The 25,423-nt window shown below is 49.3% G+C and overlaps 1 protein-coding gene across 2 annotated transcripts in view; it reads right to left on the reverse strand.

Annotated features, from left to right (window-relative positions):
- Positions 1–13,738, reverse strand: part of LOC122366379 (transmembrane protein 65-like) — a 29,448-nt gene extending 15,710 nt beyond the window's left edge. Inside the window, exons 1-2 of one of the 2 annotated variants that reach the window (XM_043338586.1) lie at positions 13,366–13,738; positions 11,484–11,600 (exon numbers count right to left, since the gene is read on the reverse strand). In XM_043338586.1, the coding sequence (XP_043194521.1) occupies positions 11,484–11,600; positions 13,366–13,699 (451 nt within the window). In that variant the 5' untranslated portion in view covers positions 13,700–13,738. The remainder of the gene's footprint in view (positions 1–11,483; positions 11,601–13,365) is intronic. The other variant, XM_043338587.1, reaches the window with a different exon arrangement.
- Between the last annotated feature and the right edge of the window lie 11,685 nt (positions 13,739–25,423).

A 25,423-nucleotide genomic window follows, 5' to 3' on the forward strand; every position in this document is an offset into this window, starting at 1 on the left:
CGACTAATGCTGACTGAATAGTGTCGGTTTGGGGGTGGGCGTCGCCGAATACAACTGGCGTAGTCGGAGACAACACGACGGTCTCCTATACGTAGTAGGTACGGACGATGACTGGGCCTTTAAACAACTCGTCACAGGGAATGTCCCATCTTCTCGGGCAGTCCAGCCCTCAAGCTGCCGAGCCTAAACATAAACCGTGCAATAAACACCGAAATCCTGGCTGCCAGCCGGCTTTTCGGCGAGCCGTAACCAGACCGTAACCACCGACGCCATCGAACCAGCCGGATTCCCAATCTGTGTCCGTAGCCAGCGGCGCTACACCGCTCCCCGGGCTGGGTACACAGCGCCCTGCAGCTTCCAGGGATGATGACATCGACAGACGACACGGTGTCCAGACCGAGACAGAGCCGCCGGCAGGATGACAGGTTCTCATTACGGCGCTGTGCCGAGAGTCCCTCGGAGACAGGCAAATGATGAGATGTGAGACGGACATGGGAGAGGAGAGGAGAGCAGAGCAGAGGAGAGCAGAGCAGAGAAGAGGAGAGGAGAGGAGAGGAGAGGAGAGGAGAGGAGAGGAGAGGAGAGGAGAGGAGAGGAGAGGAGAGGAGAGGAGAGGAGAGGAGAGGAGAGGAGAAGAGAGGAGAGGAGAGGAGACGGGAGGAGACGGAGGCGAATGTTTGGTAATTGCGGTAGGAAAAAGCAGGCGCCGGATGAACGAACGAAAAGTGACAAATATATGAATACAAAATGGCAATGCTGGATCACTTCCTTCATCATTGCAATGCAAGTTCATATTCATCTCAATACGACTTCCCCGCCTATTCTTTCCACCATATCTTATTGACTTCCTAATATCGCCACCTTATATTGCTGCGGCTATCCATCCCGCCATGGGTCGCACATGAACGATCCCCCGACGTCGGGTGCTAAGCTCGCGGGGCGATCAGCTGAGTGTCTGACGCGCCCGGGGAGGTGTCCGTATTTATGATATGATGATCGGGGGGGGGGGGGCAGCGGCGGGTGTGGGACTCCTAGAGCGTCTGGACCAGACACAAGGCAGCTGGGCAGTCAGCCCAAGGAAGGCTTGCATCAGCCAGACTTCGTGCATCCGTCCTTCCGTCCTTAGATGCTTCAGTTCATGTGCGATGTGCATGTCCTTCCGTTTGTGTTTCAAAGTAGGAAAAAGATCCACTCGGAAATGATAAGACACTTCGCAAACCTATACTCAAATTTCGAACAGTAGCTTCGAACTGGTCGTAACTAGGCTACTGGACATGGCCTCCCGATTTACTCCATAGATTCGATAGTTGAGCCCCCAGCCCAGGTGCCAGAACGCTGGTCAAGATTTGGCTCGTCCAAGGCTCGTCCCTTTACAGGGCGAGGTCGTGACCTCGTGTACTCAAACGGTGACATGCCCTGAAGCTACACCACGAGACATCCCGAGGTTACCTGAGAAAACCCAAGGCTAGCTGAGACAGCACTGAGTGACGTGAGGCTACCAAACGTCACCTCTCTGAAGAAGCCCTCTCCAACATCATACGCACACACCAATGCCAGGTCTGGGTCAGTTCTCTGACAGACAGACTGGCGTCACGCCAAGGTTACTCGGTTGCTCCCGACACTGATTCAGTGGCTACCGGCCAGCTGCTACACTCCAGCCTCCGGATGACCGTCTGATGAGGAGCTCAGGGTCACCACTCACCACGCATACTGACTGGCTCACTGCGTGTCTGCAGGTCCGACTGGAGAAGGCTGCCTGTCAGGATGGAGTGAGAAGGTGCCAGGCCAGACTGGCGTAGTGGTATTCCAGGAGGTAGTCGGGCTGTGGAGGTGGCAGTGGCGGTGGGAAAAGGTGTCATGTGCCATCGAGCGTGTCAGTGTGTCAGGGAGTTGATACAGATACAGAGGTCATGGCGTTTCACACCAGTAACTCTGCTCCGTGTGCACTGAGGTCATGCATTCGCGACATGTTCACATGACGAGTCACGTTCTTGGAATACCGAGGATAAACCGAGTGAGACACGCCAGTAGACCGGTAGTGCTCAAACTCACGAGCAAGGAGTTGGTCAACAGCGCCACGTCATCAACACATACCGTCGAATAGGTGGGCCCTATTACTGATTAGGGTGTCTCATACCGTACGCTCCCCAGATCTGTTGTCCAGTATTGGCTGTTAATGGCCGTCTGCACCCAAATCGCGTTATCGTTCATATCATGATCGATATCAAGACGCCCGCGTTATCGTTCATATCATGATCGATAACAAGACTTAGGCCGACGACGAGTGTGTCTATAGGACGGTATTTTTGGATTGAAAGTTGCTATTGGGGAGGGTGGGAGGGGATCGTTTTCCACAGCCTGTCGCTTCGTTTCCACCCTACCGCACTGTCCGCCGCCTCTGAGCGCGCGCCTTGGACTGCCCGACCTGTTTTGCGGCCTGTGTACTGTGCGTGTCTTATCTCGCCTCGGCCGAAGCCCAGTCCCCTCCCCCTGGACCCGGGTCGTCAACCGCGCCACGACTCGGGTCTCCTCCCACCCCTCTGCCCCTCCCTCCCTCCTCGTGCTGGCCATCCTCCGCTCCCTCTATTCGAGCCCCAAATCAAGCTATTCTTCTCCAGTGTCGGAGGGACGCCGGCATCTTCACAGGAGAGGCGTGCCAACAGTGAGTCACATCCGCCCACCCCAGCCGCCCAACGTACATAGCAGCTCGGTTTGGCCGCAGCCCGACTGCGATGGTAGGTACTTCGAAATGTTGGGAATGAATCGGGTAGGGTTGAATGCGATTGAATGGGAGCACTAGGTAATAGGTATGCGCAATCACGGTTGTTAGGGAATGGGAGAAAATATTGTTTAAATCGTTGAAAGCGGTAATGACTGAGTTGGGATTGGCGGAGCGAATAGGATGTGATGTGGCATGGCAGCTATGGTCTGCGCCTAATTTCAGCGTCACTTTCCGCTTGTTTAATCAGCCTCATCCAATCTTAATTCAAAGTTATTCAAACACATCAACATGTGGAACGGTCCATCGCCATTTCGTACTTTCATCGTGCAAAGTGGCTTTAAATGAGCAAGTTTTTCTGGGAGCATGCATAATACCTATATGCATTTCGCTATTAAATTACTGAATGCCCAAACATGAAACAGAAAATGCGCTCTCAGAGCAGGCAAACGCTTCTGGTGGACTGATAAGACAAACCAGAGCCATGAGAGCCTCGTCCTGTCGCAACTGACATGCCCTTGGCATTCGAGCAGCAGCATCCGCCATGCATTTCCACTCAACAACTGGTGATTGATGAGCAAAGATTGGGCGTGAGCTGAGTATCAAGCAGCCCATCGGTTCACCAACAGCGCACAGACCGCAGACTTGCAGGGAATTTGGGTGAAGAAAAGGGATAAATAAGGGCAACAAGCTACGTTTAACCTGGACACCGGCACTGTCAATCCGTCCATTCAAAATTCGAGTCAAATGTATGAAGAAAAAATAAAACGTAACCAATAGAAGAAACAGTTAAGGTGTGTTTACTGCAGAAACCTTGAGAGCGTGTGTCTTTTTGCTCCACAATATCTCCCACTCCACAACATATCTGCTAGGACAAAAAACAACTTCCCAGACCGAACTCCGGCCGAAATCACCACTAACGACCGAACTTTGCCGCGAACTTTCCCAGACCCGTAGTGGATGGAGCTGACGGCAAACCAAAGTTCAGTATAAAGTTACCTGACCTCCCGGCGACCCATCTACAGAAAATGCTTTGTATTTCGCCAGGTCCACATCCTGCAACTCTTTGCAATAGTTATCATTAAAGCTAATGTAATGTACTTTAGAAGGCATTTGGTGACTATTTTGGCCATCACCATCGAAATACCACGTCCAGCAATTCATTAACAATAAATAGAACAAGCACTTTCCCTAAACTAATGACTTTAAAATGAAACACTGTTCACTTCCGCCTTCAATGAACGACCCAGTCCCTACCACATTTAAGCCGCTACGCCTTGAATAGAACTAAGTGCACATTCTCGCTTCTTTCTTGGTGATATATGGGCCTATAATTCACGCCAACATTTTGGATAGCGTCGTTGTGTTGCTATAGAAGCCAATAAGTCGCTGGAATTTGATTAACGACGCCAACCAGCCGGGAATCAATAAGCCGTAAAAGACTTTGGTGGGAAAACTCAGAAACTTCAGCAACCCAAAGCTGTGGATACGATTTTGTAAAAAAAGCTCTTACATTATTCGAACGAAGGTACAGCCATGAGAAGCGAAAGTAAAAGAGGGCACGGTCTCTCCCAGCTGGCTTCCCAGGTTCATTTCTCTGTTCTGTTGGCAGTCACATCATAGCGTTTCCCGCTCGCTGATGGCTAAACGACGCGAATAACGCCAAAAGCAACAGGCGGCGCAACTCAAGCCCCACTGGCGCAACTACGACAACAGAGTCCGTGCCAACGACGCCGCCTGCGTCTGCAAACAACGCCAAAACGTCGTTACTGCATCCCGCCGCGGCTTCTGGGGCTCAGTTATCTAAGCAGTACTAACGTGGCGGTGAATAGGGTCGGCTGGCCCGCCAAGAGCTGATGAACTTCAGAGCCCTGAGTTACCAGAGGTTTACGACGGCTTTGAAAGTTAACCGCAGTCATTAGGTTCAGCCCGTGAACAGCCAGAGGCGAACAAATTCCCTTGGTGGGCCACTGTTCTCAGTAGAGAGACCAATCCGATTCCAATTCGGTTGTTAACACCACCTCGAACACATCAGAGGCAGCGATGGAAGGCGGCGGATCAAACTCAGACGCGCAGTTTCCGCCGCTATCCAGCCGCTGCACTAGCGACAAATTGGGAACTAACTGGCGTTGTGGCTTCCGGCTGCTCTGCGCAAAACACCGGGTACGAGCCGGTCGGGTATTGATCCTCCCCGGAGCACCGGCAAGTCCGCAACGACCGAGAGGAGGGTGCTGGAGAATGCACGAGACCAGAGACGGGTCGTGCATGCCGGGCTCTGTTCTCCGCGGGGCCGGTACCGAGAACCCGGGACCGATGCCGGTCACGTCATGGGTACCTCTGCCCCGACAGCGGCAGCCACTTACACGGCGGCCATGAGGGACCACAGACGTGCAAATAGCATACGGCGCGTGAAATGTCGGGAACGTGGAGCCATACCGCCAACGGTGGACATGAGCCTCGAGGAAAAGTTGTAGGATGGGACCACTGCACTGGTGACGATATTGTGATGCAAAACTGATATGCAACAGCAAAAGCCCATATTCAACAGGTCAAACTGGCCTACGGCACCATGAAACAAAAGCAGCGCTGGTTCAGTGTCCATAAAGATCCCATTCTATCAAACTCAGTGGGCTCTGTGGGAAAAGAATGCCGCTTTCCATGAATTTTAACGACTTCCGATGACCGGACGAGCAGCGGCGAGCGCCTCTCCGTCCCGCCTCCATCTCCATCTCCCCGGTTCTACAGAACGCGTCCAAATTTGGGCCCGCGACGCACCCGAGCAGCGCGCGCCTTCCATCCCCTCGCCTCCCTCCCAGCTGCGTTTCTGCGCAAAGCTGCCAAAGCATGCCACCGGAACCGCCCTTGGCCCACTTGGCGCACGCACTCGGAATGTCGCCCTGCCGATGCAATTAGTTCCTTGCACACACTGCCAAGCGAAACAGGCGGTCTTGATCGCTGGGGTCACGGTGATCACACGCATATGTTTGCACTCAACTGCACTGCGGAGGTAGAGAGAAAAAAAGGAAGACGAAGGAAGGAGTAAAAGAAATAATACAGAAAGAAGGAGATGACGAAGCGAAAAGGAAAACACCGACAGATAGCCAAGCCCCCAGCGAGTAAACACGGCGGCGATCGGCCGTGCCAATAACGAGCGGCGTCGGCAGGCGGTGGCAGGTGGGAGATGGACGAGCGACGCGAGGTGACGAAGGAAAATACATAGAAGAGTACGCAGCAACAGAAACGGAATCGGAAATAGGGTAAACGATGGAAATGGGAGTGCGGTAGTTTTCGGAGTTCGAACAGAGACACATGACAAGAACGAGGAAAAGGAGAATGAAACAGAGCGCGAGAACGTGTCTGTGTGAGAGAAAATGGAAATATGGTAAAATAAAAGCCGGGGTCTGAGTGGAAATGTGATGCGGGAAAGGAAAGCGGGCGAAGTCAGTGTTAACCACTCCATCTTCAAGTTACAAAGCAGAGAACGGTCACTGAGACATAATTTGAGCGCGCAATAAGAAGACAAAACCACAACGACGACACAAAGCAAGATGGCGAGAATCGCAAGATCGAGAGAGGTAGGAGGTGCTCACGAGAAGTCAGGCTTGAATGGAGCTTTCTGTCGTCAAAAGCAGCATTTCTGGACTCGCTTCTCACAGACGGAAATGTGTGGCATCCTATCGCGGCGTGAGTGGAGCACTCGACGTATCGGCCGACTTAAGAAGATAGGAGACGGAGGAAACGTGTCGCTCTAGTCAATAACAGACGCATATTTTCCGCGTCCTCGGATCTCACGCCTGTGAGCGCGGAAATCCTCGGAAATAAGAATTTTCTCATCAAAGCACGATGGCGATCAGCAACAGGCCTGTCATAGCGTGCGAGTGGGCAATCATGGAGTATCGTGCCGAATAAAAGGTTCGTGTCGAGTGTTTGTATGATACTGTAGCATGTCCACTACAGATACATCAGCTTTAATATCACGCATACTTCCCACTATTACCCTGTGTGAGGTGATGCAAAAACCAGCATCAACTGAGATAGTCAGAAAGTCTGTGTTTATCAGCACTGGCCGAAATACACACCTTGGGAGGACGGTCTTACAGCATTCAAGCGTAGACACTACATAGACGAAATGTTCACGTCATCATCTACAAACCACCGCCAGCGCCAAGTCCCGTTGAAATACATAAGAGACACGAAAGGCAGCCCCACTGCAGCCCGTGTCGTGCAAATGGCTCAGCAGGGAGCTTAGTTAGGGTATACAGTAGGGAGCATGCATAGCTCGTGACGCACTCGGACCCAGGTCGATATGGAATCAATCCACGCATGACCCGGCCCAAGTCATGACACCTCCACAAGTTCAACCGAAATCCACCAGAATGTTCTGAAATCCCCCTTCTCATACCGCCATACCTACGCATGACGCATACCGCGAGAACGACCTCGTGGCCGGTGAGGTCACTGCCCGCTGCTCTTCTACGCACAGCACTCTCTCTGAGCCCTGGGGGCCCGCTCAGCTGATCGCAGGGTGGCACGGCGCGTGGCGACGCCGCTCTCCCGAGAAGGCAAGGTCGCCGGAGCGGGGCTGTCCGTCGTGACGTCACACACGACCCGATGACGTCACAGACGAGCGGAGGACGCAGCTCGAGCCGCGGCGGCGGAGCAGATATCTGCACGGCGCTGTGAAAGTCTGAGAGTGGGAGGTCGCCTATCCCGAGTGCGAGCTTCTGTTCCGGTCATAAAGTGTTGTATTATGTTACTTGAAAGCTATTTAGACTCCCGTTTCGCGTCACTGGCAGAGCGGAAAGGAATTGAATTTTCAGCTGTGGGATGAAACGCAACAGCCATATCATTGAATTATTGAAGGTCATATGCAGTTGAATGATGATTGGACAGGCATTTCCCGAGCGATCGGAGCATGTTAGAACTCAAGGGGATTCGGTTATGTGTCCCATCGCAATTGAAAGCACAACTTCATGCCATGAAGGTGAGACGAGGTCCGCATTCGCGCGAAGTACTTACCTACTGAGTACTATTCGTCTGCAAGTTGGAGAACTTAGGTTCGTGGCAAACTACAGCGTATAATCGACATCGTAGAGCTTTAGGCTGATACCATACGAATTAAGGCTAAGCGCCTTCACAACATCAGATAATCAATTACTACGCACTTCAACCACCAGCCAATAACACTAGCAAACGGAATATTTAATCAGCACAAACCGCATTAGCATAGCCCTCTACAGAGCGTGTTTTCAATCAACACTTTGGCGACTGTTTTAGCGAGTAAACCATGACGGTACGCCACCACACAGGGTTAAATGACGACCTTCAGAGTCGCCAGGCATCTGGTAGCGCTTCCGCCTCAACAGAGCGCCGGCGGGCCTTGAATGAACGCCGTTTGATAAACAATGCTGCCTTCGAATTAGCATGGGTGGTCGGAGGGTAAGTTGGGCACGAACTGCGAGCCTCGATTATGGGGTACCCATATCGTAAGGTGACGAAATGAATACGCTTCGTAATTCATTTCGCAGATATATAATACGCAGATATATAATACGTAAATATCTGATGATTCAAGATGAGAGCTCAACTCTTGCTTTGGGACACAATTCGTCGGATCAGGCATAGATCTGGCGATGAGACGTGTTCGTTTGGTGCTCGAATAATTTTAAAATGTGCTGCCATCATATCTCTCCAAAATCCAGATGGCATCAGGGCAGTCATAACAGCTACAAATCGAGCCATTTACCACTGGAACGTTCACTCTCTACGAGGTATTATGAGCCATAACTGAGCTATATCGGTAGATGGACTGAATGTAAATTGGTTAGGCTGAGGTGGGCTGAGATTGGTAAATGTTGGGACTTGCATTAGGTGTATGCTCAAATCATCCAAAATTATATGTTTCTGATTAGTGCAGCAAATCTAAGAATAGCAAACGGCACTTGGTTAAACTGGATGAAATGCAGCCAGAAGGAAAATCGCAAGATAGCCAGGAACATGCGTACTGCGTAGTCTTAAAAAGGGGGAACATTCATTCTGGCCAGGGTTCATAATGTCCAGGGTACGATATGCCCAGTGTCGAAATGGCCAGTGCCTTGAATAGGCCAGAGTTCATAATGTCCAGGGATTGCATGGTCCAAATGCGGCCAACTGGCTGCAGATAGGGTATATTCAAAGAGGCCAGGGTTCATAATGTCCAGGGCACGATGTGTCCAGTGTTCGAAATGGCCAGGGTTCATAATGTCCAGGACACGATGTGTCCAGTGTTCGAAATGGCCAGGGTTCATAATGTCCAGGGAACGATGTGTCCAGTGTTCAAAATGGCCAGTGCCTTGAATGGGCCAGAGTTCATAATGTCCAGGGATTACATAGTCATTGAAAGTGACGTCATTATGTAAAAACACGGAACCAGCTCAATGCGAAGCAGTGCAGTGCCGAAGGCAATGCCTTAGGAGAGATTACAGGCAATAGTAAATCAAATATTTTTAGGTTAAGTGGTTATGTATCTGGCTTCAGGCCGAAGGCCTGAAGCCTGATGCATAACCACTTAACCTAAAAATATTTGATTTACTATTGCTTGCAATCTATTCATGCGAGAAACTATTTCCTTATCCCCGGTAGGCAAACATTATTACCTTAGGTTAGGTTAGGTTAGGTTAGGTTAGGTTAGGTTAGGTTAGGTTTGGTTTGGTTTGGTTTGGTTGACTGTGTAATCCCTGGACACTATGAACTCTGGCCAATTCAAGGCACTGGCCATTTTGAACACTGGACACATCGTGCCCTGGACATTATGAACCCTGGCCATTTCGAACACTGGACACATCGTGCCCTGGACATTATGAACCCTGGCCATTTCGAGCACTGGACACATCGTGCCCTGGACATTATGAACCCTGGCCTCTTTGAATTTACCCTATCTGCAGCCAGTTGGCCACATTTGGACCATGCAAACCCTGGACAATATGAACACTGGCCAGTTCAAGGCACTGGCCATTTCGAGCACTGGACACATCGTACCCTGGACATTATGAACCCTGGCCTAAATAATACGCACCCCTTAAAAAGCACCTGTGTTTATTTGAAATCGAACGGTTAGATATTGCCTCTTAACTCTTAGTTATATTCATTTCACAATACTGGCTACGTGTAACGGTTCTTTAATTTCAAAAGAGCAACAGGTTTATCACCCAAGAGCTATAGGTGTCAGCTATAGGAGCTATAGGAGTTCACAGCCAACATTGAGTCAAAACCATTAAATGCTGTGACATTGAGAACATAAATCCTATTAATCCCTGTAACCCGCTCATCAAACATAACCTGCAACTATCTCTACCCATCATCCTTTCAACCCTCGCCAGACCCCCACCCACTCCGCGTCTTGCCGACGGCTCAATCACAACACAGGAAGCGCAGCGCGTGACGAAACGGCCCACCTCACCCGATCCGGCCGGTTGCCCAGTGGGCCAGCGTGTTTTCAATCGCACAGACAGGATGTTGGCAAGTGGCTTGACACGCGCGCCGATGCAGCCTCGCAATACTGGGTGAAGGTCGGGACGTCGCCGCGGCGACCACTGACTGCTCTGCACGCACACCTGGTGCGTGCAGGGTGGCGATATGTGCCGAAATAAACCCAGGACTGGGTCGGGGACGGCTCGCAGCCGGTGTGTTTACGTTGAAGCAGCGGGGAGGAGAAATACACACACAGAGAGGTGAATCGGGATGTCGGAAATAGAAGGCCGGAACAACAGACGCTGAGCTGGAGCTTTGATCGCTGGGCCATGACATAGTTCGACTTGGCAGGTGGCAATGAAAGCTTTCAATCGCACCAGGAGATGACACTGTCCCCGATTTTGGCGAGCCCGGGACGCGTGCCAGGTTTGGGGACGGGGTGAGTCATTTCGCACGTGCTGTGCGCTATCCCGGGCCTCCACCTGTCGGACGTTTGTCACGGGCTACACCTACTAATGGTAGTTTTTCCAGGAACACAGGCGATGTTGTGCGTTACTCTGACATCAGTGTTCGCTGAGTCGAGCTATTTGTAAGCAGGTCCGACTAGTGCCAAACAGCGCTGTTAAATGCCAAGCCTCAAATATCTCACCACACTGCTCTTTCTCGTCTAGTAACGCAAGGTGACATGTGTGCACATTACTCAAGAGTCGGCCATCTCGAGTTTCGCACAAACAACAGACAATTCTGAAGTTCTCTCCGCTTATCTCGGTACGGACGCGTCAATTCAATTTCAGGATGTTTTGCATGCATAATCTGAGTCAAGAATTTAGTGGAAGATACATTTAAAGTCGTAATAAAACGAAGGAGCTCGTATGGAACGCTATCGCAACGTTCTCACATTGTTTAGCTGAAGCGTGGTTTTATTCGTTTCGTCAAATCTAGCATTATTAGCCCTCCTAGGTCAAGCAGTTTCTACGTCATATTTCGAACGCTCAACGCAGCCTCGTCGTTCCAACTTTTCCCACAACATCATATGGCACTCCCAATGACCTGGTATCATATCTCCATAATATAGCCATATCCTGCTACCACTACTAGACACGCTTCGTTCCCACGGACGCCAAACATGCATGATGCGACCCCAACTGCGTTTCCTACCGCACATTTCATTCTCCTCCCATACATCCCGTCTCTCATTGTCACTACAGCTCCCCATATCTCGCCTCACTCGTCGATCGATCTGCGACCGCCGCCCTACCTCTCCCCGGGGTGATCCGTGTCCTGCCCGTGGTCCGCGGCACGCGCTGGTACTCACCGAGCCGCTGTTTGAGCCAGCTGCTGGGGATGAGGCAGAAGCGGCCGGTGGGGTCGGCAGTGCCCACGCTGGCCGGCCGGCCGAACCGACTTCGCCAGCGCAGACTGGCCAGGGAACCTAGGGCAGCGGCGTGGCGACGGGGTCACTACGGTGCGGGGCGCGAGCGGGCCCGCAGGCAGGTCCACGAAACACGCGGATACAGTGGTGCAGATACTGTGCACAGTGCGCGACCAGTGGAATAAAGATCTAGAACATGACACAACCTGGCACAGGCACAGCCACAATATACCGTTAGACCTGATAGGAGGTACAGGTATACAACAACTAGCCACATTGATACCAGACCAATACCTGAGGAAGATAGGAGCCAACAGTCACCACCAATAGTCATGCAACAATTCATGATAAATGATTGCAAACGCAGTTGAGAAAATGCATGCTCTACTATTGTAGATACCCCTAAAACCCTTAGACAGTACAAACATAACCACAATGCTGGAAGACACTGACATGACTGACAAACATTCAATACCATGGGCACTGCATAAGTCAATACAACAAACAGGCAGCATTCAACCACCAAGCATGTATAATAAAACTACAACAACCTGTGGCGGTCAGGGTGAGTGAAGTGTCTACCTGTCGGAGAGACAACTCAGTGTTACCAGCAGTGCCACACAAACTGATAATGGGTAGCCAATGATCACAGCATTCAGACTCAGACAACCTGCAGGGCACTTCCTGTCAGTGGAGACTATTAGTTCACAAAATGAGTAAATGTGTAATGTAAATTTCTTTATGTAACTCACATGATCATCTTGTCATGCAAAAGTGGAGCCTGGTGTCAATACTCATCATCTGTCTTCATATGAAACTTTGGCATTTTGAAAGTGAAACTAGAGAGCCAGATAATTGCTTAAAAGATGATGTCTTTTACATGCTTATTACATGATAGTCATTGGATAATGCTTCATAATGGCTGTGTGTATAAAATGAAATGGTATCTAATTTTGCCAGTAACATGATCAAATCAAGCATTAATGATGCATTAAAATGTTTAGAAAAGTTATCAAAATCAAATGATATTCCATTTGGTAAACCACATGCACATCTAAGAACTGTTCACCTCTTTCATTCTGTAAATTTCATGGGGATTTACTTTGTAACTGCATGATTTTTCTTTTATTTTAAGGTGCCAAAAGGAGATTAACTTCTGCCTTGAATGTTACAAATAATTGCCATATTTATAATGTGTTCCTTTAGTTCATGAGTATCTCTACCATTCACAAAGATGTGAAACAATTCTAGAAGTATAACATTAATATTAGGCTTGGTACACCTTGCACATTTGCATCACGACACACAGTTAGTTGAAAAATAAAATGGTCTAGTCAACTATGTCAGTATTCATCTGAACAGTGCAGCTTTAATATTTCCAGCAGGCAGGCTAACCTAGCAGCTTGTTGACACTTCGCCAAGGCGTTCTGATTAGCAGAAGTCTGCCCAATGGACCTGTGGTAAATGCACTGCAGTGTTAGGAAATCAAATGTCCTTGAATGGTACAAATACAAACTAGCACTACTGACAGATGTCACAAAAGCAATCCAGCAAATTGTGTGTCTCATAGTGTCAAAACATTGCACAGAATGAGAAGAGATTATGAAGGAACGCTTGCAAATGACCACCTATCTTTTAACGTCAATGTTATTGATGAAAACTGAATGACAAAGCAACAAAAATGTTTGATTGCAACAATTCTTAAAATCCCACATTAACATAAAAGTTGGTTATCACTCAGAATTTAGAGCTCATTCTAATGCATTCATTAACAGGTGGTTTTACACCACAGGCCACACATTCAACCCCATCAAACAAGGCTTACCTGAGAACTCTCTGATTGCTTCATCGCCTTTGATTTGTTGTATTTCCTTCAGCAACAACTGCCTATCCTCAGATGTGAAGTTTTTAGCCAGGCTCCTCGCAGTTTCCTCCGTCAATCGTAACCTTGGCTGAGGATCCCTGTTATGCATCATATCTGTCACCGTTTTTTCGTCGAAGGGAGCCTGGGTGTTGAGCTGCTCCAGTCGCGCACAAGAGGATAGGCAGCCGTAGCCATATTTCTCGAGTAGTTTCTTATGTTGCCGTCGGCCACACTTGGAGAACGCCTGCCTCACCAGCACACCTCTCGCGAGTGAACCCATTTTCGCGACTGACATCGCAACCGACGAAGCAAGCGAGCTGGCCGGCGGCGAATAGCAGCGCACCACAACTGCCAAGGCTGCCAAATGATCTGGCAGCTCTTATCAGTGCAGCGTAGGAAAATACCTTTCCTTTGAGTTCGCCCTTCATGTGTCAACGCTACCGATGTGTGACCTGGCAGATGCATGAGAAAGCGTCTTCAAAAACATGAGGTACTGTTACCACCAATTCACCTTCCTTGTCATAACTGTAAGGCTCAATGTAAAACAGTGATGCAAACTTGTGAAAAGCTAAGGCAGAGCAGTACCTACTCTAAAGCACACCGTGTTCAGCGTTGTTCCTGGCAAAACACTCAGTCCAAAGTGACTCTTATTGTTTTGGATGCAGTAAAGCAGTCTCGAAGTGCATCCAATTTTACCGTACAGTCAAATTATTCGTGCGATGTATCACTCAGTATTTGGCCGTTTGGCGCTGACACACCGCCGCGTCCCAGGCCCCAAAGCCACGATCTGGGGACTGAGCTGCAGCTGAGCTGCCACCTATGCAATGGAAAGCATGTTGTGCTGCCATCTGCAAGGCATTGAGACACTCTGCTATGCAACCAACGCAATTACGGACTTTTTCCTCAGGCCATGGTTCAGGGACGCGGGGACGCGGGCGCCGGTCGGGACCGCAGCATACGTCGGCCAGCTCGGGCTTGGTGATCGGCTCGCTCAACATTCAGTCACTGCGTCCCAAGCTGACAGAACTGTCAGACGTACTTCACCGCCAGAAGTATGATGTAATGCTACTGTCAGAAACTTGGCTCAGGCCAGCAGTGCCTACCGATTATTGGTTCTCCCCGGCTACTCCATCCACCGTGTGGACCGTCCCGACGGGCGGGGCTACGGAGGCGTTGCGATCGCCGCCAAGGAGGAACTGTCGGTGACGCCACTGAGGCCGGCCTCGGAGCGCCCGCCGGACAGCCGTCTGGAGTCCGTCTGGTCGCTGCTGAAGACCGACCGCGGCCGACAGCTGCTGCTGTGCTCCGTTTACCGACCACCCAGATACACGGCGGCGGCGCTCGACGCCGACTTCAGAGACCTGGAACATCAACTACAGAGTGTCGTCCTCAGTCACCCGACGGTGGAGGTGCTGATCTGCGGTGACCTCAACTGCGATCTGTTGAAAAGCGCACCAGCTCCTGCCCGTACTCGACTCGAGATGTTCTTATCTGAGTATTCACTATATCAGCTTGTGACCACACCCACTTTTACTTCTGGCTCTCTAATTGATATTTGTATAACGACCTGTCGCGGCCTTGTCACACAATGCTGTACGACTCTTTGCCATTTTAGCCCGCACCATATCGTTCATGCTACCATCATTTTACCTCGCAACCGCCGCAGACCGGTAGTTACACAATCTCGACGTTTGAAAAATTTGGATCACCGAGCTTATCTTACCGATTTGCATTTAGCCGACTGGAGCAGCGTCTTTTACTCTGAGACTGTCACTGAGAAATGGGACGCCTTCACATCTACATTCTTACCTATACTGGACAGCCACGCGCCGCTCCGCTCGGTGCGAGTGAGGAACCCGGCCGCCCCTCCGCTCTCGGCTGACACCAGGGACCTGATGTCTCGCCGCCGCTCTGCCTTACGCCTCGGCGGGAGGGGCTCGGCCGAGTACCGGGAGCTGAACCGCGCCGTCCGCTCAGCCATCCGCCGTGATACCCGCGAGAGCATAGAGGCCAGGATCAGTGAGCGGGGGCCACAATCTGTTTGGCGCAGCCTGCAGTGCGTGGTTGGCGGTAAACGCTCCGGTACACCGGTGCTGCCCCAGCTGACCAGCGAGGAGCTGAACCACTTTTTCGTGTCCGTCGGACCGCGAGTGGCCGCTGAGGTGGCGAACCGGGGCCGGGGCGCGAGTGGTCCAGTACCCTGTCGTCTTCCACGTGTCGGTGCCTGTGGTTTTAGCGTCTCACCTATCGATATCGACACTTTGACCTGTACACTGTTGAGCATGCGCAACTCGTCCGCCTGTGGTGCAGATGGTATTTGTGTACGAGTACTGAAGGCCGCGTTCCCCGCCGTCGGCGAGATCATCCTACACATCATCAATACCTGTTTGATCCGAGCCGACTATCCTTCATCCTGGAAACACTCTATTGTTCATCCTATCTTCAAAAAAGGCGACCCTTCCGACCCTTCTAACTTCCGTCCTATATCCATAATTCCCATCATATCCAAAGTCGTTGAACGTATCGTTCAGCGGCAGCTCTTCCACTACCTGTCTTCAAACCACCTCCTGTCATCCAACCAGCACGGCTTCCGCCCACACCACTCGACGGAGACCGCGCTGGTGTCGGTCTCCGACCACATCCTCACAGCCGCCGACGGCGGGGAGATCACCCTCATGTGCTTGATCGACCTCAGCAAATGTTTTGACGTTGTAGACCACCGAATACTTTTAAACAAACTACGGCTGCACGGCGTTGACACCGAGTGGTTTGAAGCATATCTCTGCGGCCACACACAAAGTGTCTCACTCCGTAATGCCGCGGGTGCCGAAAATGTTTCACAGCCGCTGCCCAACTCCATGGGAGTCTTCCAGGGTTCGGCGCTCGGGCCGCTACTTTTCACGGTGTTCGCGAATGACATGTCGGCATACGCTGAAGGTGCTGCGGTGGTCCAATACGCTGACGACACCCAGGTGCTGATCTCAGGTAAAAAGAACGAACTACAAACGCTCATCTCTAACTTAGAGACATCTCTGGCCTCTTTAGATCAATGGTTTACCGCAAACGCCCTTAAGGTGAACGCGGGTAAAACGGAGCTGATTGTTTTTGGATGCCGTCAAAATCTCCGCCACTTTCCAAAATTTACTGTTAAATTCAGTGAAACCAGACTTGTTCCCTCTGATCAAGTCAAGAACCTTGGAGTACTTTTCGACAAACACCTCACCTGGGACAGCCACGTGGATGCCGTCAGCCGCCGCTGCACGGGGACTCTCCTAGGTCTCTCTCATGCCCGCCACTTGGTACCCCGTGGCATTATTACTATGCTCGTGTCAGCCCTGGTGCTTTCGCAGGTCCGCTACTGCATCTCTGTCTACGGCAATGGGTCAAAAAAGAACGCAGCAAAAATTCAAAAGATTTTGAACTTCTCCGCTAAAGTCATTTTCGGCAGGCGAAAATTTGACCACGCTGCGGACCTGCGGAAGCAGCTGGGCTGGCTGGACGCGCAGCAGCTGGCAGACCATAGTACGATCTGTCTCACCCACAAAGTGTTCCGAAGTGGAGAGCCGGAATCGCTGGCAACTGTCCTCCGTCCGAACGCGGCAGTACGATCACGTGCTACCAGGCAGGACGGTCTGCTGCACGTGCCGCGCTTCAGAACCGAGACCGGCAGACGACGCTTTTGTACCAGAGCGCCAACACTATATAACCAGCTGCCACCGGACGTGACTGCTCTCGACGGACAGCGCTTCCGCCGGGCGCTGAAGCGCTTCCTTGCCCGTGGTTGTACCAACTGACATGTCTTTTGATGTACGAGTGTGTTTGTATGCCTGATTTAAATGCCGACCTTTTAATGTATCGCTCACCTTGTTGACTCGGAGCCGTAAAAGCCACTGTTGCTGTGGAGTGCTCTTCAAATGAAATACAATACAATACAATACAATACAGGGCTGGAATATGGGCGAAAGCGGTTCTGAATACCCCGCGGTTTATCTACCTACTCCAGATGATGCGCAGGAAAGCTGGAATCAAAAATAGATCAGCTGAGAAATGAATAAATCACTGGAAAAAAGAATCATTAGAAACTCAGAAACATTAGTTCAATTAGCTGAGATAATTCCATGCGAGACAAGTCAGGGATTCAGCTCTGTGTGGGTCGGTCACACTGACACAAAACCGCGCTGTCCCGCTTTGGCTCGGGGGAGGGGGCGGACAGCAACCGAATAAATGGCCCACGGGGCTGCCGGCCGGGGCCAGAAGGGGCGGGGCAGGTGGGGGCGGGCAGGGGCGGGGGGAGGGGCAGGGGATGGTGCCGAGAACCCAATCAAAGGAGAGCGCGGCCGCGGCGCGGCGCGGACGACGCGTATTGTGATGGCGCAGCGTCGACCGCCGCGGGAGGGAGACGGGGAGCCGACGGCGCGGCTTTGTCTCCGAGTCGTTTCCGTTCCATTAGCGGGTAAAGGGGAAGCCGAGCTGCCCGCGCTCAGAAGGCAGGCTGCCGCCACAGGACAGCACACACAACTGCGCATTGCAGTAGTGGTATTCGGGGCAGCCCGCGGTCGAGCAGGGGGCAGGCCCGCCAAGAGTCGAAAAGCGAAGATCGTCATCGATGACTGAGTTTTTACTCTCTATGCCGTGTCCTGAACTTGGTAACTGAGTAGGATCCATGTTAGGCAATTGAAAGTAGGTAGGATGAAGGATAAGATCATTAGTCCGGCCATTGGTACCCGGCTCCTCTAATAAGACACATATGTGTAGGCTGGGAACACCATGTCAAACAACAAACTCTTGCTATTTTGTAGACCACGCGTCTCTTTTTCTCACACCTCGCCCTCGGTGATCTAGCACCGCTCGTCTCGTCTACTGCCGTTGCACGCGGCCCCAGTGACTGGGCTTTCATCAAACATTCCACCCTGGCCGACGGTGGTCGCATTAGGTGGGACGTGCCGACCATGTGAAGACCGGTATCTCGCTCCTGGCGCATCGTTCAGGCCCGTCGTCACGTTGTTCTAAACATCCCCGCGCTCGTCGCTCGCGGAAAGGACGCCTGACGGGACTCTTCCGTCGAGCGTATCTTTCCAATCATAAAGTGCTCGTATAATTCACTCCTCCTCACTGGGCTGCCTCAATGCTTTTACTTCCAATATTTTCAATACTTTAATACACTTTGTATGCTCGGACATTGCAGGCACGGCCGGTGGCGCGTTACGTAGAGTGCAAGCAGTCAACAAACAACGTCCGGCTGTGTTCCAGGCTCGTATTTTTCGTGCGGATCCACCCACTCGTCCGAATCAGTCCATGCCTGCCCCAATTCGGTCCGATCGACAAATTGATTCCGTGCCGACTGGGTTTGGTGAGCCGGTGGAGGGGAACAGTGGCACTGGTAAAGAATTCCTGCGCTGTGTGGGTCGGCTGTTGTGGTTGAAATGATGCATGGCTGCTGCTGTTGGTGTTGCTGTTGTTATAAAACAGCCTAATGCGCGTCATGCAAATCAAACTGATGTGCGAGGGTATTTAACAATGCTATTCATTTTCTCCAGTGAATGAACCTTTCATCCACCAATTGTGTTTTTATCAGCCCGAAACGGTATCTTCATTATAAGGTCACCTTAATTGTTTACCTTTTCACCTTGAATGAGTCTTTTATCCGTCGGTCATATTTTCCATCAGCTGAAGCGGCATCTAACCAGGTCAACTAACGCCTTCACCGTTTATGGGTTTGGTTTAATATTCACCTTGCTTACCGTCACGCCGTCACACGATAACAATCTGGTTCGAAATATTCACCCCTTGCGATGCACACTCAGATCGAACGGTTCATTGAAAGGCACTTGAACGTAAGTGAATATTAATATAAAATACATATGTGTCATAGATAACATAGTGTGTAGTTATGAACAGAGGATGACTTGTCCTTTGGATGGCATCCAGAAAAGCACTCAACCGTCCTAAGGTGGACGGGCAAACCGATCGATCAGTGAGCATGAAAAAGCAGCACTCGAGCCATGCGAGCTTGTCGAGACCTATAACCCATCGAGGACGGATTGTAAATGGCTTTGGGTTGCTTGCAATTTGTTGCCTGCTTTACAGTTGGCGTGTAAAAGTTCAATGCCATATAGGTATGCTGCGGAAACCTATTCCGACCACGCAATGCCGTGAGTACCTACCTAAATGCAAAGCCAGCTTTCAACACAACAGTCAAGAAGTTCGTGAAGAAAGCTGAACAGTTAGCCGTCACGAAGTTCAAGAAGTTCGGTTGCAATTTAATGCAAAATTACATAAGGTGAGGTCGCACCATGCAATAATGCTCTGGCCAAATGCGTTCATATAGCTTATTTATAGAAATTCACAGTTGGATGCCTCACCAGCTTGAAACTTTATTTTGAATAGACAAATACAGGTATGTTTTGATGACGAACCAAAAAAAAAAAGAAGAAAAAACAATACGCGTATTTCAGAAGGCTGTTTTTTATGCCGGTGTGCTTAACCCTCGCCCTGGCAGGGGGTCGATGCGACCCCCCCCCCTAAGGTTTTTCGAAGATAGCGTAAAAAGCGCCGCCACATTTGGCACAGCCTATGGGGCAACCTTTTTACATAGGACCTGAAAATTTCAGGTCCGGGTGACCTTGGGTCAGGTCACCAGGTCAGAAAAACCGGTACAAGGTCATGGTCAAATTTCAATTTTCTTTTTGCTCCTGTCCAACTCACAGTTTTGGACTGATTTCCTTCAAACTTTCAGGATGTGCTAAGTTCACCGAGTTGTATAACATATAGTTCGGGTTTTTTGAGGTCACTGACCTGAGGTCAGTTAGAGGTCATTACGTCGTAATGTTAAGCCTATGGGAAAATACTAAATTCGGAAAATACTGGATATATCCGCTTCGTTCTATCACTTTTGTGCTTTGAAACCACAGTACTTAACAGCAGGTCACTTGGTGCTTCTTTGTTTGGTGTACTTATCCATGGGTCAGGTCAAATGAGGTCAACTGAGGTCAAATGACGTTTATGCCAATAACTTGGCACATAATGACGCTAGAGCTTAAAAAATGGTGTCATTGTGTTCCTGGTGATCAGCCGAATCGAATGATATGCGATATGATGCAATTTGGTTAACTTGAACTTAATTGATTAATTAAAGTTTACTTAAAAATTAAGAAAAACTTTAAGTACACTTAAGCAGGCTAAAAAGTATATCATTCGACGCGCCTTGACGTGCTGAGTTCACTGGTGCTTTTCTTTTTGCTCTATCTTAATTAGATCAAAAGTTATAAGCGAAAAACTTTTGACCTGTTTTTAGCGAAATTTTTACATTTATACCCCCAAAACCCCCCTAAATATTGACCTAGAGCAACCAAATTTGCACAGGGGCGAGAACTCCAGGGGGCCCACCTACCTACCAAATTTGGTGTTTCTAGGTGCCATAGGAGCCAATCGCGGGGGGGGGGTCGCATCGACCCCCCCCCCCTGCCGGGCCGTGTTATGAAAAATGCCCTGCCAGGGCGAGGGTTAAACTATGCAAAATACGCTAACACTTACAGTCAAGAACAACTTATAAAAACGCATAATTTTACATTCAATTCGACTCTATAATAATATATTCGCTCATCTTAATCACCACTAGCTCTTCGAAGTTGACGGCTTCCGCCATCCAACAAGTTCAGAAATGAGCCGCAAGAGAGGCCGCCTGAAGCCAGTATATGCTCTGAGCTTGCGATGGTATATCATTTTTGTGCACTGCACTGTGTATTTATTATGCTCAACTAACGCCCGTATCAAAATGTTAATGGCTTTAAATGTCTACATCTCAATGTAGACGTTTAACCCGCGCATGACTGGGGTATTTTCCATAACGCGAGTGACTGGGGGGGGGGGGGGGCTCTCCAGAGCCCCCCTCCTATCTCCGAAACTACTGGGCCGATCGTCAAAATTCAAACGGTGTCTGATAGCCCTGGAAAAACTGTCGAGCGAAACCTATTTTCATTGACCTCGAGGTCACCGATGACGTCACAGGTCAGGTCAAAGTAAAAATTATCGACATTTTTGTTAGTTCACAATTTAGGCTCTGACCGCCGGACCGCAGGTCCGACCAGGCTCATTTTTGGTTTACGCACTCCTTGACGGATGCCTTAGATACCCTGAGGGTACCGAACTTTTACTTCGAATTTTTAAAGGTCAAGGCCAGGTCATCCTAGGTCACGAAAATTGTATATCATGTATCGGTCACGTGATGCATGTTTTATGGTCCATTTTACTCGTAGATTTCGAAAATAGTGTCGTCTGTGTCATTTGAGGTCATTGTCAGCTGAATTTACCGGAGGTCAGGTCACTTTCTGGTCAGAAAAGGTCAAATTTTGAAAATTAAATCTTTCAACAAAAAAGGTGCCTATCAGATGCAGTTTGAGCTCAGGAACACGATGGTGCCATTTATATTGTTGTACGAGGTCAAAAACGTACTGAAAAATGGATTTGAAAAACAGAAAATTGTAAAATGTTGGCAATAATGCGAATAACTTGGCTATTTTTGAAGGTATTGGGCTAAAACTTGCAAATGTAGTTCATCAGTGTGTTTTCTATCACATGTATTCCGGTTTTTGCGAAAAGTCAAAAAGTTTTTGAAGAAAATCAAAAAATATATTTTTTGTAATTGTAAATGAATATTTTTCAAAATTTTCAAAATTTCGAAAATTAGAGATCGCAGTTCGATAGCTACGTGTATTTGTAGTCCACTCATGCAAAGAAAATGGATCTAGCTTTAAAACTGAGCTCTTGAGAGCGTTTGCCGTAATTCAGTATTTTGCATGAAAATCGGCCGACATGACGTCACTCTGACGTCATTTACGGCTAAACTATGGTAGCTAGAAAGTCGAAACTTTAACACAAGGTGTCAAATTGATGCTTCTGAGGGTACCGCAAGTTGTGTGTTGATCCGTCAAAAGGTTTAGAAGATATTGCTGAAAAACATGAGGGGGGCTCTGTAGAGCCCCCCCCCCCCCAGTCATGCGCGGGTTAATACCTCAATGTCTCTGATTGTTATGCTCACTGTTCATATCAATGCCACTATTCCTATCATCGTGAGCAATTATTTTCCTTCCTGGAAATGCATGTTGGTAACCAACTTAAGTCGCATCTCATGTTGCAATAACACGCGTCTCTTTTCATTGGATTAATGCTTCTGGATCACTGCGCTTACATAGGTACAATATACAGGGTGTCCCATAAGTTCGTTCTCACATTATGTTTGCATGTGAAACAGAGTACATTGCGTTTTGATATATTTACGACCCCTCAACGTGCTCCCCATTTAATAGGCAAACACATGAATACACGCTGCGGCATGCCAACCGGCATGTTTGGCTGCATAGCAAGCTTAAAGTTAACCCAGACTGACTTGACATGCGCCGTGAGCTCCTCGAGGCTGGAACAGCGCTACGCTTCGACGAGCCTCAATTTCAGCATAAACAACAAATTTTTATGAAATTTTGATCCAATGAGGTGCCTGGCATGTGATCTTGCCAAAAACGCCTGTCACAGTCTCCTTGCACCGCTTTTAAGCTTTGCTTGACCTATGCACTGATGCACTGTCTTGCCTGAAGATGGGTCTACGACCTCCCGGATGCCATTCTCTCCTCTATAAATATGTTCATACTCGCGGTTCGAGTTCAGCTTGAGGGCTGAAACTCCTCCTAGATGTTCTTGGAAAAGCATTCTGCCTCCCAAAACTGTTTCTGGGTTGCCACTTGCAACTTGGTCAACTCCAGAACGCCTATAACCCCACAACACAGTGACCCTGTCCTTTTGCATAGAAACATAACGAGACGAAACGGAGGCCTCCTCCTTCGCCCTTATGGGGTTGTTTTCGGGTTTGGACGGGTGTTTCATCTCGAACGTGGACTAGTTAGTCCTGATGACCTGGTTGATGTCATCAGCCCTCTGTTTTGTTTAGCCTCAGGCATTACGAAACTCATGTTTGGCCATTTTTAGACGTTTTTGACTGTTTTGTGCCCTCCGGTAAGCAAAGCTTAAGTCACCTTGAGTTATGTACCCCGAAAGGACACTCTTAGACAGCTGGTAATCCATCCTGAAAAGTCTGCTTGCCAACTTTGTAACCCTTTGACCTTTTTGATGGCCACTTTGGCGCGACACAGTTTTGGCCACTTGGCTCACTCCTGAGGGCTGACTGGAAAAAGGATAAACTTGCAATGACTGACTCCCGACAAATCATCGGCGTCACTTGCTGACTGTGCGTTTAGTTAGCGATGGACATTGGCTACAGACTGGTAGGCCTCAATCACCCTCAATCGTCGCGAATGGTCACGTGCTGACTAAATACTGAGACGTACCCGTATCGGAGACCTCTATGTTGCTGCGTTAGCCGTCTCTGTAGGAAGCGGGCTCTATAGCAAAAACTATTTTGTCTACAGAAATTAGCTACTGTGGAGCATATTTCTACCAGCCATGGCAACCACGTAAGCTCAGTTACGAACCAATTTCAGCGTGCCTTTAAGCAAGAGAGCCTAAAAATGTAAAATTTAGGTGAGAACGAACTTATGGGACACCCTGTATGTCCCGCAAGTTACAACACACTACGAATAATGACGTCAAATGTTACATAACCTGCATGCTTGTGCAGATCCGAGCCATAGCGCCCCTTGATCCCGTATTGCGCTACGGGCGTTTGCCTTTGTGATACAGCTATCGGCGCTGTGAAATAGATTGCCATTTTTGGAGCACTAACGGGGCCGTTGAGACAGGGGAGATGGGAAATATTCAATTGGCAATTGGTGGTTCGTTCAGCTGAGATACGTTCCCGTTTGTGTATGCATTAAATGCTGACCGTGGGTATTTGAGAAACGATATTGGATTCTTGACATAAGCCATCTATTTCTTGATAACTACATGCACGTATGGCTGTGGCCCGTAAGGTTTCGTGGTAAGCTTTGCATATTTACATACAGGGTGATTTTTTTTAACTGTTAAAAAGTAAATGTCAAGCAATGGTGGTCCCTAAATCGAAAAATCGCGTGCAAAAAAGCAATGCACGTGATAGATAAATCTGGGACATTTTGTATGGTGTCATGATTTGTCCCTTTTAACCGAAGGCCTCGGCCCCAATGGTGCCTGAAAATGTCCCACCAATCGGGCACGCACAGGCACGCATGGTCCACCGCCGTTCAGTAAGGAACGACACAAAACGATGATTTTGAAGCATTGAGGCAGTTCGAAGCATGCGATCATCGAGGAGATATCCCAGAAAGACGTTAAATAATGCACGAACAAGCTTGTAGTCATAAATAACCTTCAAACGGTCCATCTGGCGTATGTGCAGCCTCTAAAGAATCAGTCTTCAGGGAGAAAGAAAAACAGCGAATCAGACACCACCAGGGCCGCCAGTATCGAAATCCTCGACCTGCCCTTCATAGACTTCTAGTTTTTGGACCCAGCTATGGCAGATATAACAAGAAAATATTGGAAATATCTGGCAGAGCTAAAAATGGGTGATAGGAGCCTTTTCAGTCCGCCTAAAGGGTCTAGGAGTCCACGGTGCTGTTCAACACGTGCTCAGGCGGGCTGATTCGTGTCGGTGAGAGAGGGGGCAACTTCAAGCACAAGTAAAATACACGATGGACGTTCCTTCACATCGTGTCTGCATGAAATCCAAATGTCCCAGAATGCTTGTCATCCTGGTATATAATTTTGCAATATATATTTATATTTTAATGCCACTAGACCTCATTACTTTTTAACAAGTAAAAAAAAAATCACCCTGTAGTTCCAAATGTCATGCGGTACAGTATACTTTCAGGCGCAAACTGTATGTAGTGCCATCTTGCGGCAACGGTCCAACACAGGTTTGGAGATGTGCGGTACAGCATAACTTCCGGCGCACACCGTAGTGACATCTAGCGACAGCCATATGACTTGATTCGGCGCAGCATAATTGAAGGTTGGCAGTAAGCACTAAGCACCCTCTCACAAAGGGCACACTTTCTCAGCGGCGGACGCTCACAGGCGTCCTCTCTCA

This window comes from Amphibalanus amphitrite, unplaced genomic scaffold (genome assembly GCF_019059575.1).
Source record: "Amphibalanus amphitrite isolate SeventyFive unplaced genomic scaffold, NRLGWU_Aamphi_draft 000801F_arrow, whole genome shotgun sequence".
Taxonomy (NCBI): Eukaryota; Metazoa; Arthropoda; class Thecostraca; order Balanomorpha; family Balanidae; genus Amphibalanus; species Amphibalanus amphitrite.